Consider the following 17,359-nt stretch of genomic DNA (forward strand, 5'->3'; position numbering starts at 1 on the left):
CTATGTAATCACTTCTAGGTACTGAATATTAGTATGTATTATTTTACTAGACACATTTTGTTACGTGTTGTTTTCACTAGGTACTTTGTACTCTCTTAACTGCATATTATGGCACTTACAGAACACCTGTTTGTTTTGCAGCACTATTAGCTGAGATGTATCCCATGTATTACACTCAGCCTTTGTTTAGTACGAGATAACGGTGGCAGACGGGATGCTGCGAGCAGGAATGTAATGTGAGGGAGGTTGTCTGGAAAACATAATCTTGGCCACAAATAAGATCCCAATGCGAATGGGTGAAAAATACTGGTGGCGCACCGAGAGCTCGGCAAGAGCGATTGATTAGTTAATGTATAGATGATATGCAATTAAAAATTGATTGGGTATGCTGATGAAACCGGAATGTAACTGAGATAAGAAATTACTATAAAGAATGCTGTACACCGGAGCCCAGCGGGCTTTCGGTGACAAGTTCATTGATTGCCTCAGCCTTCGTTTGCAAATAAAGGTTTAAACTTCTCGAAGAATTGTCTGCGTCTACTGGTCATTTCAAGTAACCACGACAGGAGGCAAAGAAGTGAAACGACCCTAGCTTTATGAGTCCAGGTAGCAGCAGAACTCACACCAAGGCAGTCGAATCCACTTTGAACAATTTTAACATCAATAAACCCGTCTGAGTGCATAAAACCGAACTCTCCACAACTAACAATGACCCGAGCAAGAATTGTCCATTGCACAACAAACCCCACCCCCTCAAAAAATGCAGAACATTTAGAAAAAAAACGCTTTGTTGAGAGAAAGGCCCTGGCATCACAGAAACATCTGGCAGGAAGTCAGAAGGCTTCCAGCTCGAGTCACTGGATGGTAAAGTTGTCATCTGTCTCCCTCCACTCTTGGAGTGCAACAAAATCTTGAATAACTGAACTGAGATTCCGATGCCAAGCGCAGTGCTACACCAGCTGCATCTCCACCATGTTGCCAGGCACATCCCAGAACTGGATTCAAAAGCAGAAATACTCCTGCTACTTGGAAGAGACATTCTTAGGGTGCACAAAGTCAGGCAGCAGGTCAGTGGACCACACAACGCCCCCTTCACCCAACGCCTGGATCTGGGCTGGGTGGTGATAGGGGAAGTGTGCCCTGGCAACATACGCAAACCGACAGTCAACACGCTCAAGACCAACGTGCAAGAGAGTGGCCGCCATTCAATTTTTCAACCCTGCACAAGCTTTATGTGTATCAAGGAAGCACACAAGGCTTTTACAAGTGTATCAAAGTAACCGAGAAGACACTGGGACAGCTAGTCTTCGCTCAAACTGAGCACGATAATAAACTTGCTTCACCAGCAGAAAAAAATAGTCTGTTGTAGTTTTACTTTTACAAGTATTTATGATGCAAATGTGATGCCAAGGAGGAAACAGATAATGTATATATTTTGTATTATTTTATCAACAGTTTTCACCATATGTTAATGTGGAAGAGTGAACGGTTAATCTTACAGCGACTCTGTCTTCATTGGCTCCAGTTAACTTGGTGATTAGTTCAGAGTTTCTATACACTGCACGAGAACACTACAGGGCGGTGAAGACTTGGTGATGGTCCTCACATAAAAAACAGAGGTCGGTAGATGTGTGGAGACTGAAGGGATCGAGGTAACAAGGATCAGGCAGCAACATGGAGCTGAGATGGGAGAGCAGCCGCCATCTTTTTGTTGGTTAGAGGGGCTGAATGGCCACCTCCTGCTGTTTTTCACTTGAGGTTTCACTGTTCCTCTCCAATGAGGCTGGAGGAAAGTGAATAAAAATTAGGAACATAGAAATATAGAAAAACTACAGAAGGATAGAGGCCCTTCATCTCACAACTCTATGCCAAACATGTTCTTACCTTAGAAATTACCTAGTGTTACCCAGAGCCCTCGACTTTTCTGTGCTCCATGCCCATGTCCCAGAGACTCTTAAAAGACCCTATCGTATCCGCCTCCACCACCGTTGCTGGCAGCCCATTCCACGCACTCACCACTCTGTGCATAAAAACACTTACCCCAGACATATCCTCTGTCTCTACTCCCCAGCACCTTAAACCAGCGTCCTCTTGTGGTAGCTGTAACGTTCTCCTTCGGGTGTAACTAATAACGCCGAATTCAATGTCGAGATAAACCACAGTCAATGAAACCAGATCGCAGTAAGATTAACCATTTACTGTTCACTCTTCACATTAACATATGGTGAAAACTGTTGATAAAACAATACAAGATTGATACAGTATTTGTTCCTTCCTTAACATCACATTTCAATTGTAAATACTTGTAAAGGTGACTATTACTACATTACACTAAGGTGCAGTATACAGGGAGAGTTTACCTGCTCCATTGACTACTTTAAATACACTTCCATGCAAACTATCCGCAACTCTTTAACTAACGAAAGCATAAACATTATCGACCGTCGTTACTTTTAACAGGATCGGCATTAACATCTTAGTTCGATTACCTATTAACTTACAGCGTTGCTCTCACTGTGATTTCTCATGCCTGCAAAACAACTTCTGCTCAGGTGAGCCTCGTGGTGAGCCCCCACCCTCGCGCTAATTTCAAACCGGTATTTTCCCACAAGACGTGGCGAAACCGGATGTTACGTCATCGCATGCCGACATATTTTACATGCAATGAATATACTTTAAACACTTCTAATTCTAACTAGAAAATACTAACAAATGAATTACTAAGCGAAAATATTATAAACTAAATAACTGTCGTAAAGACAGCACACTCCCCGCTTGACCTTCGTAAGGTCACAATGAACAGAGTACAAAACTTAGTCTCTTAATCAGTCATTAGGTAGAAGTAGAATAACTTCTGTAACTGGCCTTTGGTAAATTTTCACATCGCCTTGGTCGGTAGTCTTCAATTCGATCTTCCTGACATGTCCAACCCCACTAGGGAATGTAGCAGTGATTCTGGCCATTGGCCAGCTGTTGCGGGCGATTTGCTTGTCCCTGAGCAGGACTAAGTCTCCAACTTGAAGATTCCTGCGGGGTTCTGTCCACTTTTGTCTCTGTTGCAATAAAGGTAGATATTTTTGTCTCCAGCGAGACCAGAGCTGATTTGCCTGGACTTGTCTCCATTGCTTTGTGTACAAATCCTCGACTGAGAAGTCTCCTGGTGGAGGGGGAGCTCCTGCCTTCTGCGTAAGGAGCATTGATGGCGAAAGTATGAAGGGGTTTTCTGGGTCAGAAGACACAGGTAGGAGTGGTTGTGCGTTTATAATGGCTGTGACCTCTGCCATTAGGGTGCACAGTACCTCGTGGGTCAATCGGGTGCGTTGCTGCATCTCAGGTTTCCTTTTCCGGGTTTTCCGTAAGGACGTGAACCGTTTGACTGCCTGCTCTTTGTTATCTGGTGAGCGCTGGCGTGGTTCTCTGAAAGGCAATGGGGCAACCCCATTATTTGCTTCATCTTGGTGTCCTTTGTTTTTAAAGAAATGGCATCTTGAGCTGATTGTGCATGTTTATTTCCGTGCTCGGTTTGAACGAAAACTGACTGACCTGGCGTCTCGTCAGTTACTTTACGCTTGTTAACGTCTTGTTGTGCTTCCTTAATGCACGGGACACTCGGGCAGGGTTGAAAGATTGAATGGCGGCCACTCTCTAGCACATTGGTCTTGAGTGTGTTAACCATCGGTTTGTGTACGTCTTCAGGGCACACCCCTCCTATCACCACCCAGCCTAGATCCAAGCGTTGTGCAAAGGGGGCGTTGTGTGGTCCATTGACCTGCTGCCTAACCTTGTGTACCCAGATTACATCTCTTCCTAATAGCAGGAGTATTTCCGCTTTTGGATCCAGTTCTGGGATGTGCTTGGCGATGTGGTGGAGATGTAGCTGGTGTAGCGCCGCACTTGGTGTCGGGATCTCAGTGAGGTTATTCATGATTCCATTGCACTCTAAGAGCGGAGGGAGACAGATGACGACTTTACCATCCAGGGACTCGATCTGGATGCCTTCTGCCTTCCTTCCTTGGGTTTCCATGTTGCCTGAGCAAGTTTTGAGGTAGTATGGGAACTGCTCACTCTCAATGTTGTACAATTTAAAGAACTCTGGACTGACTAGTGAGCGATTGCTCTGATCGTCCAGAATCACATAGGCTTTGATGGCCTTGTCTTTGGCTCCTTTAGGGTACACCTTAGTGAGGCAGATCTTGGAACAAGAACGACTTGACTGAGCTTGACCGCAAACTTCTGTACAGTTCGAGCTGACAACTGTTGTCCTGGGGTGAGCCTCTCCCTCCCCGCCGTCCTGTTGTGGGGGTGAAGGAGCATTGTCGGTTTGCGGTGACAGGTCGGGATGCATGGCCCCGACGTGATCTGGGCTATCACATTCTGGACGCTTCACGGCGATCGTACACTCTCTGGTGAGGTGAGAGGTTGAGGAACAGCATCTAAAACATATTCTTTTCTCCTTGAGAAGGGCCGTCCTCTCTGCAAGGGGTTTTTCCCTAAACATTCTGCATCCTTTGAGGGGGTGAGGTTTGTTATGCAATGGACAATTCTTGCTAGGGTCGTTGTTAGTTGTAAGGGCTTCGGTCTTGAGCACTGACATGGGTTTATCAATGTTGAAAACATTCGAAGAGGATCCACCTGGCTTGGTGTAAATCGTACTGCTTCCTGTACCCACGAGGCTAGGGTCGTTTCGTCTCTTTGCCTCCTTGCGCACAAACTCAGTGAGGTGCTTAAAGGGAGGAAATCGACCACCGTGGCCTTCCTTGTACTCTGAGGCAACAGTCAGCCACCTGTCCTGCAGCCCAAATGGAAGTTTGTCCACGATTTGTCTAATCCCGGATGGAGTATCTAGGTATACTAGACCAGCTGAGTAGCCATCTTCTTTGGCGCCTTGGATCTCCATGAGTAAATCTCCGAAATCTCTTAACTTAAAGTGATCTTTGGCTGACACCTTAGGAAAGTTTTCCAGACGTTGATATAGCGCCGCTTCAATAATTTCGGGGGCCCCATATCTCTCCCAAAGTCTCTCCCACGCTTCGCTTAAGGCTAGCTCGGGTTTGTTGATGTACACTGAACGTATGCGTCTCACCTGTTCGCGTGATTCTTCTCCCAGCCATTTCGCCATAAGGTCCAACTTTTGGGTTGCGCTGAGCTGGACTCCATCGATCGCATTGGTGAATGTGGAGTACCATGCACGGTAACTTTCAGGTTTATCATCAAACTGGTACAGTCCCGAAGTGACGAGATCCCGTCGTGCTAAACACTGCATCACGGGATCACTTGTAAGCGGCATGCGGGCCGGAGAAGTACGTTGGTGCCTATGTGACTGAGACCGTACGTTTCTTATGGAATTTGCCATCCTGGATTCGACCTCTGCACCTCTTCGCACCAAATCTTGTAAGTTTGGTGTCGAGAAGTATTGGTTGTCAGCTCTTTCATTCTTGACTTCATCACGGAGTCACGAGGGTAAATTGTCTTCCTCGTATGGATGTGATGCAATCGTGCCTCTCTGAGGTTCCTCGTAGCTGGGGAAGTTATCGAATACGTATGGAGAGGAGAGACGAGCCTGCCTGTCTATTTGAGATTGTACATAGTCGCTTGTGCGTTCCAATCTGGTCCTTTCTAAAGTAGATCTTACTTCGGTCAGATCATGCGACCCTTCAGCTTCTTCTATGTACTCTGCTTCCGCCTTGGCAGCTTCTTCTTCTCTTTCTAGCTGCAGCACTTGCAACTCTGTCGATATTTTTGCCATTTCCAACTGGGTTTCGGCTTCTCTGGTGGCCGCTTCCCTTTGTCTGGCGGCCGCTTCCTTCTGGATTTCGGCTTCTCTGGTGGCCTGTTCCATTTTCAAAACTGCTTCTTGTCTGGCGTAACGCAGTCGCACCCTGGCGGCTTCTGCCTTGGCTCTTGCCTGGGTGGACTTACTTGATGCCGCTCTACTGCCCTTGTCGCTGGGCGCCATCGACTTGATCCCGGATCGAGCTGACATTGCAGCACTTGGAACACCTGATAACGCCTGGGTGGGCTTACTTGATGTCGGTTTACTGCCCTTGTCGCTGGGCGGCGTCGACTTGATGCTGGATCGAGCTGACATTGCAGCACTTGAAACACCTGATAATGCCGCTTTTCCACTGTAACGTTCTCCTTCGGGTGTAACTAATAACGCCGAATTCAATGTCGAGATAAACCACAGTCAATGAAACCAGATCGCAGTAAGATTAACCATTTACTGTTCACTCTTCACATTAACATATGGTGAAAACTATTGATAAAACAATACAAGATTGATACAGTATTTGTTCCTTCCTTAACATCACATTTCAATTGTAAATACTTGTAAAGGTGACTATAACTACATTACACTAAGGTGCAGTATTCAGGGAGAGTTTACCTGCTCCATTGACTACTTTAAATACACTTCCATGCAAACTATCCACAACTCTTTAACTAACGAAAGCATAAACATTATCGACCGTCGTTACTTTTAACAGGATCGGCATTAACATCTTAGTTCAATATATCGATTATCTATTAACTTACAGCATTGCTCTCACTGTGATTTCTAATGCCTGCAAAACAACTTCTGCTCAGGTGTGCCTCGTGGTGAGCTCCCCCCACCCTCGCGTTGATCTCAAACCGGTATTTTCCCACAAGACGCGGCGAAACCGGATGTTACGTCATCACACGCCGACATATTTTACATGCAATGAATATACTTTAAACACTTCTAATTCTAACTAGAAAATACTAACAAATGAATTACTAAGCAAAAATATTATAAACTAAATAACTGTGGTAAAGACAGCACAGTAGCCATATCAGACCTGCGAAAAGCCTCCGACTATCCACATGATCAATTCTTCTCATTATGTTATACACCTCTGTCAGATCACCTCTCATCCTCCGTCACTGCAAGGAGAAAAGGCCAAGTTAACTCAATCTATTCTCATAAGGCATGCTCCCCAATCTAGGCAACATCCTTGTAAATCTCCTCTGCACCCTTTCTTTGGCTTCCACATCCTTCCTGTAGTGAAGTGACCAGAACTGAGTACAGTACTCCAAGTGGGGTCTGACCAGGCTCCCATATAGCTGCAACATTACCTCTCGGCTCCTAAATTCAATTCCATGATTGATGAAGGCCAATACACCATGTGCCTTCTTAACCACAGAGCCAACCTGCGCAGCTGCTTTGATCGTCCTATGGACTTAGACCCAAAGATCTCTCCGATCCTCCACACTGCCATCTTACCATTAATACTATATTCTGCCATCATATTTGACCTACCAAAATGAACCACCTCACACTTATCTAAACTGAACTTCATCTGCCTCTTCTCAGCCCAGTTTTGCATCTTGTTGACATCCCGCTGTAACCTCTGACAGCCCTCCACACTATCCACAATACTTCTAACCTTTGTGTCATCAGCAAACTTATGAACCCATTCCCTCCACTTCCTCATCCAGGTCATTTATAAAAATCACAAAGGGTAAGGGTTCCAGAACAGATCCCTGAGGTACTCTACTGTTGACAGACCTCCATGCAGAATATGACCTGTCTATTACCACTCTTTGCCTTCTGTGGGCAAGCCAGTTCTTGATCCTCAAAGCAATGTCCCCTTGGATCCCGTGCCTCCTTACTTTCTTAATAAGTCTTGCATGGGGCACCTCGTCAAATGTCTTGCTGAAATCCATATACACTACATCTATTGCTCTTTCTTCATCAATGTGTTTAGTCACATCTTCAAAAAATTCAATCAGGCTCATAAGGCACGACCTGCCCTTGACAAAGCCATGCTGACTATTCCTACTCATATTATACCTCTCCAAATGTTCAGTAATCCTGCCTCTTAGGATCGTCTCCATCAACTTACCAGCCACTGAGGTAAAACTCACTGGTCTATATTTTCCTGGGCTATCTCTACTCACTTTCTTGAATAAGGGAACAATATCTGCAACCCTCCAATCCTCCAGAACCTGTCCCAAATGCATTGATGAAGCAAAGATCATCGCCAGAGGCTCACCAATCTCCTCCTTTGCCTCCCACAGTAGCCTAGAATACATCTCATCTGATCTGGGTGATTTATCCAACTTGATGCTTTCCAACAGCTCCAGCACATCCACTTTCTTAACATCTACATGCTCAAGCTTTTCAGTCTGCTGCAAGTCATCACTACAATCACCAAGTATTTATTTCCATAGTGAATACTGATTTAAAATATTCATTAATTACCTCTGCTGTTTTTTCTGGTTCCATACACACTTTCCCACTCTCACACTTGATTGGTCCTATTCTTTCATGTCTTATCCTTTTGCTCTTCACATGCTTGTAGAATGCTTTGGAGTTTTCCTTAATTCTGCCCCCCAAGGGCTTCTCATGGCCCCTTCTGGCTCTCCTATTTTCCTTCTTAAGCTCCTTCCTGTTAGCCTTATAGTCTTCTAGATCTCTAACATTATCAAGCTCTCTGAACCTTTTGGAAGCTTTTCTTTTCTTGTTTACTACAGCCTTTGTACACCACGGTTCCTGTACCCTACCATAACTTCCCTGTCTCATTGGAACGTACCTATGCAGAACTGCACACAAATATCCCCTGGACATTTGCCACATTTCTTCTGTACCTTTCCCTGAGAACATCATTCCCAATGTAAGCTTCCAAGTTCCTGCCTGATAGCCTCATAATTCCCCTTACTCCAATTAAACACTTTTCTAACTTGTCTATTCCTATCTCTCTCCAATGCCATTGCAAAGGAGACAGAATTATGATCACTATCTCCAAAATGCTCTCCCACTGATTGATCTGACACCTGACCAGGTTCATTTCCCAATAACAGATCAAGTACAGCCTCTCCCCTTGTAGGCTTATCTATGTATTGTGTCAAGAAATCTTCCTGAACACACCTAACAAACTCCACTCCATCTGAATCGATATTTGGGAAATTAAAATCTCCTACCACGACAACTCTGTTATTATTACACCTTTCCAAAATCTGTTTCCCTATCTGCTCCTTGATATCCCTGTTACTCTAGGGCAGCCTATAAAAACACCCAATAAAGTTATTGACTCCTTCCTGTTCCTAACCTCCACCCACAGAGACTCCGTAGACAATCCCTCCATGGCATCCACCTTTTCTGCAGACGTGACACTATCTCTGATCAACGGTGCCACGCCCCCACCTCTTTTGTCTCCCTCCCTGTCCTTTCTAAAACATCTAAAACCCGGCACTTGAAGTAACCATTCATGTCCCTGAGCCATCCAAGTCTCTGTAATGGCCACCAAATCATATCTGCAGTACTGATCCACGCTCTAAAACAGACACATCTCAAACCGTCAGTCTGAGCACGACCCTTCTCTATCACCTGCCTATCCTCTCTCTCGCACTGTCTACAAGCTTTCTCTATTTGTGAGCCAACTGCCTCTTCCCCAGTTTCATCAGTTTGGTTTCCACCCCAGAACAATTCTAGCTTAAACTCTCCCCAGTAGCCTGAGCAAACCTCCCTGCCAGGATATTAGTCCCCCTAGGATTCAAGTGCAACCCATCTTTTTTGTACAGGTCACACTTGCCCCAGAAGAGGTCCCAATGATCCAGAAATCTGAATCCCTGCCCCCTGCTCCAGTCCCTCAGCCACACATTTATCCTCCACCTCATCCTATTCCTATTCGCACTGTCACATTGCACAGGCAGTAATCCCGAGATTACTAAACACAAAATACTCCGCAGATGCTGTGGTCCAGTCAACACGTACAACACGCTGGAGGAACTCAGCAGGTCGAGCAGCATTCATGGAAATGAACAGTCAACGTTTTGGGCCAAGACCCTTCGACCATGGAGGCTGCCCAACCTGCTGAGTTCTTCCAGCGTGTTGTGATCCTGAGATTACTACCATCGAGGTCCTGCTTCTCAACTTCCTTCCTAACTCCCCGTAATCTGATTTCAGGACTTCCTCCCTTTTCCTACCTATGTTGTTGATACCAATATGTATCACGACCTCTGGCTTTTCTCCTTTCCACTTAAGGATATCGTGGACGCGATGAGAAGCATTCCGCTCCCTGGCACCTGGGAGGCAAACTACCACCCACATTTCTTTACTGTGTCCACAGATCCGCCTGTTTGCCCCCCTGACTATAGAGTCCTCTATCACTACTGCCTTTCTCTTCCTTTCCCTACCCTTCTAAGCCACAGGACTAGACTCTGTGACAGAGGCACAACCTCTATAACTTCCCCCAGGTAGCATATCCCCCCCAACAGTACTCAAGCAGGAATACTTATTGTTGAGGGGGACTGCCACTTAGGTACTCTCTGGTACCTGCTTCTTGCCCTTCCCTCTCTGACTGTTACCCACTTCTCATAGCTCCTCTCTATGCCCTCCTCACTTTCCCTGACTAGACGAAGATCATCGAGCTGCATCTCCAGTTCCCTAATGTGGTCTCTAAAAGGCTGCAGCTCAACGTACCTGGTGCAGATGTGGTCGTCCAGGAGGCTGGGAGTCTCTAGGACCTCCCACATCTGATACTAAACACAGAAAAACAGCCTCTCACACATACCCAATTTCCCTCGGGATCAATAAAGTATGTCTGTCTGTCTGTCTGTATATTTTCTTCCTTTCTTTTCAACAGATAAGCTCCCTGGCCTCGACCCTTTATCGCTGAATCCCCGTTGAGGCAAAGCCTTCCTACTCTGTGTCACTGTATTCTGTCACCCGCACTGTAAATCTGCCTTCCTTTCAAACTTTTCCCGCTGTTCTTACGGGCCGACCATCACACGCTTGCAGTCATACCCCGTTCAAACTGCTGAAGAAATAACTGTCACCTTTTTCAACTCTGCTCACTTTTACACTCTTCCCACTGTTCTCACTGGCCGACCTCCACACGGTTGCGCAGTCGTGCCCTATTCAAACTTCACTTATCAATTTCTCGTTTTCCCAATGTCAAGATCATACCCGAATAACTAACTTCTTCTTTCATCACCTGTGCTTTATAGGGTTTACCTTTAGTCCCAATAATTGCAATTGTTCTGTCAATAGCTGGTAATGCTCCTGCTTGGTCTCAGTCTGCAGGAGAAGATTAACTATGTATTGTACCAAACACTGGGGTTTTGAACTCTGTTTTCTCCCTACCCCTAAGCATTCGTGAAATACAGATGGCTCGTATGGAACTCCTGTGGTAGGGCAGTCCACGTATACTGCTCTCCATGTAAAGTAAATACAAATTGTGTTGATACTCTCATTCTAGTAGAATAGACAAAACTCCATAATTTATGCTTAAAACTATGAACCATCACGCTCTTTCATTCGGTTCGATCACTGTCTCTGGAGCTGGGGCTCTGAATGAAGTTGCTTTATTCAGCTCTGGTTAGTCTATTGTCAACCTCCATCTACCATCTGGTTTCCCCACTGGCCATATGGGTGAGTTATTAGTGGAGGCTTCCGGCATCAGTACACCTTGTTTAATCAAACTAAGCTTCACCTTACCTGCTTGTTTTTGGGAAACCCATATTGCTTCTGTAGTTTGGGGTCTGGACCTTGTATGCACACACTGCCATCCACCTTTCATCAGTTATGCTTGTGCCCTGAAAATATCCCTGTGTTCAGCGCAATAATTTGCTGCACCTGCTTATCATTGCTCATCTCCTCTGGTTTTATCCACGTTTCACCCATTGTGCATATTCTATCCCCATATTCTCCTGCTAGTATCTGCATGTTGTGTGTGTTATTCATGCCAGTTGGCATCTGCTAAATCATACAATTAACTGTATCATATGAATTCCCCCTTTGGGCCATATAACCACTCCCCAGTGTATTTTCCTGCTCCCTGGGTAATTCCACAAACACTACTGAATGTTTCAGTGTCGTGTCTCCAATGGTATACTCACGTGTCCCATTTGTGAATGTTCTGGGAATCTATTTTTCCTTTGTATCCTCACCACATCCTACAGAGGTTGTATTGAGAGCATCCTGAACAGCTGCATCACTGCCTGGTTTGGAAATTGCACCATCTCGGATCGCAAGACCCTGCAGTGGATAGTGAGGTCAGCTGAGAAGATCATCGGGGTCTCTCTTCCTGGCATTACAGACATTTACACCACACGCTGCATCCGCAAAGCAAACAGCATTATGGACCCCATGCACCCCTCATACAAACTCTTCTCCCTCCTTCCGTCTGGGAAAAGGCACCAAAGCATTCGGGATCTCATGACCAGACTGTGTAACAGTTTCTTCCCCCAAGCTATCAGACTCCTCAATACCCTGAGCCTGGACTGACACCAACTTACTGCCCTCTACTGTGCCTATTGTCCTGTTTATTATTTATTGTACTGCCTGCACTGTTTTGTGCACTTTATGCAGTCCTGGGTAGGTCTGGAGTCTCGTGGAGTTTTTGTGTTGTTTTACAGTTCAGTGTAGTTCTTGTACTGTTTCATGCAGCACCATGGTCCTGAAAAACGTCTTGTTTTTACTGTGTACTGTACCAGCAGTTATGGTCAAAATTACAATAAAAAGTGACTTGACTATTATATTTGTCAGTATTGAAGTTCGCCCAGTTTCATTTGGATAGATTTGGTGTGGAGTTCACGGATGTTAGTGAAAGGATGGCAAGGCCGAACTCTCTCCATTGTCCAGACAGCAATTCACAATTTACTTCCTCTCACCTGCTTTTCACTTCTCCCTGGGTCCACTCCTCCATCCCTTTCTCCTATTGTCTAATCTCCTCTCCTATTATTTTTTTTCCTCCTGCTCTTGAGATTTCCCACCTACCTGGCTTCAACTATCACCCTCAAGTGAGCCTTTCCTCACCCGCCCCGTTTTATTCAGATATTTCTCCCCTTCCTTCTCAGTCATGAAGTACGATCTCAACTGGAAACATCGACTGGAGGCTTCGCGCTCTCCAGTATCATAGTCGTGCTTTTAGCTTTGCTCTCAAGCCCAGGCTGTGGGATCAATTAGTTGTGGCTCCCAAAGCGGGGAAGGGGTTTGAGGTTTGTGGTTTGGGGATCTGTCTATGTGTGTGGGGAGAGGTGGACATGTGGGTGCGGGGTGAGGGATCGGAAAGGTGTGGGACAGTAGGCGATTGGGGGTGGAGTAGGGTGGTGATGTGAGAAAGTGGGATGATCAGATGTTCCGTGACCAGGGTCAAATGAAGGAGGAGACAAGGGAGGATCTGGTCCGTTGTATCGGAAGCTCGCGTGTCCTTTTAGGAAGCAGCAATTCTTCTCTTTATATTAATCACTGACTGGTCTTGCTGTTAATGTTGTGCTTGTTACAAAGCCCCAGAGTTGGAAACAGTTGTCACCGTCATGGGCCGCGAGTGCAGATTAGGAAACGGGTGGGGAGTGGGCGGTGGTCTGTGACTTCTGCATCAAAGAAGGACACGGGTTTGTACAGCGGATTCGGATCTGTTGGCATATCTGCAGTTACAATGGGAAAGGGGAAAAAGGAAGGGGCTGAGAAGGGAGAGATTTAACCAGCGAAGCATGGTCAGGAGTGGAGGGGTACAGGAGCTGTCTGATAGATCGTTTTAATTGTTTTTGTTTAATTATAATCTCATGTTACGCCCCTGAAAAACGGAAATAATCACGACAAAGACGTGAGGTGGTTTCCTCATTGAGAATTTACTCAAGTCATCAAAATATACACAAATTACAAAAAAACATATCTTCACAACAAATTGGTCACAACAGAATACATACCCTCTGTAAATTACAGCAATACATAGTATTTCCAAGACATCATTCACATTTTCTCTACTGTTACTGGTGCATGTGTAGCATTAGCTCAGTAAACTCTCACAACTTAAAGGTACTAATAATACACAAACAACTGTGCAAAATGCAATTACAAAGGTGCACATGTAAACTCACACAGCAGCAAAACACGCGGTATCGGTACACAGAATGGCGGCGGCTTCGCTCACACACGTGCTTTAATACACTCGGCAAACATTACTGTTACTTAGTCGAATGTTACATAAACACTCTCTTGGCACTTTACACATTAGAAAGTCATCATGACCCCTTTAACAGCGTAAATTACCAACTACATACCTCAAAAACGGGGAGAAATAATCACGACAAAGACATGAGGTGGTTTCCTCATTGAGAATTTACTCAAGTGAAGAAAGTACCGAGATATCACCTGGGTATTTGGGTGGAGACAGAAGCAATCGACCTCTGGCTAGCAGATCAAGGCTACTCTGCAGATCACTGATAATACTATCAGGGCTTAACTTTACACAATAAAGAATGAAAGAAACAATTAAATGAATTAAATACCTGTTAGTATTTTAGCCCTTTTTAACATGTGTTTTCACTGTTTTTAAACAATTTTTGAACCTAACAGATCTTTAGTGTCTTATCCTTTAACTTGTCACACTCACAGATGGTGACTGAGGAAGAGGCTTGGTGAGGGAGGATACCCAGAGGTGAGCAGGTCAGACACGCTATCAGGAGAGTGACAGTGATGTGATTTCCTGTGTCACGGGTATAGACAGTCGTCTCCAGTGAGGAGTGGGTGAAGGTGCAATTGTCAGTTGTTTAGCAGAACTCTCTTGGTGTTTGTATAGTCTAGGTGATCTAAGGCCGTGCGATCACATCTGTCGTAGACCTATTGTGGTGATGGGCAAATTGCAGTGGGTCCAGGTCCTTGCTGAGGCAGGAGTTCATTCTCACTGTGACCAACCCCTCAACATTTCATCACCAGAGATGTGAGAGCCACTGGATGATGGTCATTAACGCAGCTCACACTGCTCTTCGTGTTACTTGTCTTCTGTAATCAGTAATTTGAGAATGTACAGGGTGTGGATAGTAAGTTTGAAGAATTATGGTTTTGCGGTTATCCGAAAGGTGTTGCTGTATTTTCCTTTCTCGCCTTCACCGTCTGTGCCGATATGACCCGCAGGTTAGTGTGATAGACGACTCCCGCGTTTAGGAACCCGGATGCAGGTGGAGAGCTGGTGATACTGTCATGCTTTCCCATTGAGTCCTTGGCAGACTCGGTCGGGGTAGGTCTGGGTTTTGGTGAATGCATCAGTAAACTGGCTGAGCGGGGTATTTCAGTCTCCATGGTGGTTGACATCAGTAAGTCTCGGAAGGACATGGGCAATGGTCATCATTATCACAAGCCGTATGAGCTGCCCGCTCTCGGCCTCACCAGTGTAGTCCAAAGGAAACACTATGTGATGGGACAGTGTGGAGGGAGCTTCACTCTGTGTCTGACCCCAGAAGTGTGTGATGGGATGGTGTGGAGGGAGCTTCACTCTGTGTCTGACCCCAGAAGTGTGTGATGGGATGGTGTGGAGGGAGCTTCATTCTGTGTCTGACTCTGGGAGTGTGTGATGGGATGGTGTGGAGGGAGCTTCACTCTGTGTCTGACTCTGGGAGTGTGTGATGGGACGGTGTGGAGGGAGCTTCACTCTGTGTCTGACCCCAGAAGTGTGTGATGGGACGGTGTGGAGGGAGCTTCATTCTGTGTCTGACTCTGGGAGTGTGTGATGGGACGGTGTGGAGGGAGCTTCATTCTGTGTCTGACTCTGGGAGTGTGTGATGGGATGGTGTGGAGGGAGCTTCACTCTGTGTCTGACCCCAGAAGTGTGTGATGGGACGGTGTGGAGGGAGCTTCATTCTGTGTCTGACTCTGGGAGTGTGTGATGGGACGGTGTGGAGGGAGCTTCACTCTGTGTCTGACCCCAGAAGTGTGTGATGGGACGGTGTGGAGGGAGCTTCATGCTGTGTCTGACTCTGGGAGTGTGTGATGGGACGGTGTGGAGGGAGCTTCACTCTGTGTCTGACTCAGGGAGTGTGTGATGGGACGGTGTGGAGGGAGCTTCACTCTGTGTCTGACCCCAGAAGTGTGTGATGGGACGGTGTGGAGGGAGCTTCATTCTGTGTCTGACTCTGGGAGTGTGTGATGGGACGGTGTGGAGGGAGCTTCATTCTGTGTCTGACTCTGGGAGTGTGTGATAGGACGGTGTGGAGGGAGCTTCATTCTGTGTCTGACTCTGGGAGTGTGTGATGGGACGGTGTGGAGGGAGCTTCATTCTGTGTCTGACTCTGGGAGTGTGTGATGGGACGGTGTGGAGGGAGCTTCATTCTGTGTCTGACTCTGGGAGTGTGTGATGGGACGGTGTGGAGGGAGCTTCACTCTGTGTCTGATCTGGGGAGTGTGTGATGGGACGGTGTGGAGGGAGCTTCACTCTGTGTCTGATTCAGGAATATTGTAATTCAACATCCCAGAGTGAGATTGGGCAAACGATGCCGACACAGCTTCAGCCTGTGTCTGACACCCTATGTTGATTGCTTCTGTTCCATTCCCTTTGGGGACACAGGTCAGAAATTAGACCTTATATGAGCTTCCAACCGATTGTCGTTTTTGTCTGTGGGAGCATGGAGAGTGTGCAGGAAGATGGGGGTCAAGAGAGTGCGCATATCTGTGGTGTGAGGAGGCGGGGGTCAGCCTGGATGGGGATGGGGAGTGAGGAGGTCCTGAGGACCAGACACCAGACTGGCATCCCTGAGCCTGGAGCTGAAATGATGCTGTACGAGCGTGAGGAGCTAAGACCCATTATTGCAGTTCATCGGGTGCGTGGGGGGGGGCAGCAGAAACCCCAGGTCACTGCTTCTCCTCTTATGAGACTCGAGTCCGACACCGAGACAGGAAGTTACAGCACTTTATTGATTTCATCATGACAAATGTAAATTAATGCGTGAGCTGCTGACGTGCGGGAATAAATGTTCCCTATTCACAGAGTCACACACAATTAACAGACCAACGACAATGAGAGACCGGTTGAATAATCAGTCCCATTTCTCACCGACACTCTGCATCAGGGAACCGGTGATTAGAAAATCACACTTCAGGGCTGTGCCTGAGATCACCGCAGATCCAGCGTCACTGCCAAGGTATTTGCCAATTTAACATCATTATACCAGCCAGACTGTCCTGCGCAAAGGGACCAAATGGATTCTCTCCTTGGATAATCCCACCTCAGGACATTGTTGTCCCAGACTGAGGTCCGGCCCCCGGGCTCTTCCTGTCTGTGTAATTCCCCAGGGTCTCACGTGGGGAGTCTCGAATGCGAACATCCGGTGGAATCTGCACCGCTGGACAACAGGCGGAAATACGTCACTGTGGGAACGATCCGGATGTCACAAACCACGAGACTGGAGCCAGTTCCGATAGAACCGTTGGAAATTATACCGGCACGCAGCCGTCAAAGGGGAAGGCGGGGAATCGGTCTAAACGTCCCCATCCCGCGGACGGGGATGTTCACAGGATCACTCTCAGTCCAGGTCTGGGATCCTGCAAAAATGTCAGTTCCATCCTCCTGGTCCCACTGAACCGATTCCCCCACATACTGAAAAAGATGGAGGAATAAAG

At 46.5% G+C, this 17,359-nt stretch overlaps 1 protein-coding gene across 12 annotated transcripts in view; it reads right to left on the reverse strand.

Annotated features, from left to right (window-relative positions):
- Positions 1–13,583: 13,583 nt before the first annotated feature.
- LOC132401301 (NACHT, LRR and PYD domains-containing protein 3-like) overlaps positions 13,584–17,359 on the reverse strand; it is a 44,945-nt gene continuing 41,169 nt past the window's right edge. For all 12 annotated transcript variants that reach the window (XM_059983418.1, XM_059983415.1, XM_059983414.1 and 9 more), the window contains one exon: positions 13,584–17,336. In XM_059983418.1, coding sequence (XP_059839401.1) covers positions 17,249–17,336 — 88 coding nt within the window. In that variant the 3' untranslated portion in view covers positions 13,584–17,248. The remainder of the gene's footprint in view (positions 17,337–17,359) is intronic.

The sequence above is a fragment of the Hypanus sabinus genome, chromosome 10 (assembly GCF_030144855.1).
Source record: "Hypanus sabinus isolate sHypSab1 chromosome 10, sHypSab1.hap1, whole genome shotgun sequence".
Classification (NCBI taxonomy): domain Eukaryota; kingdom Metazoa; phylum Chordata; class Chondrichthyes; order Myliobatiformes; family Dasyatidae; genus Hypanus; species Hypanus sabinus.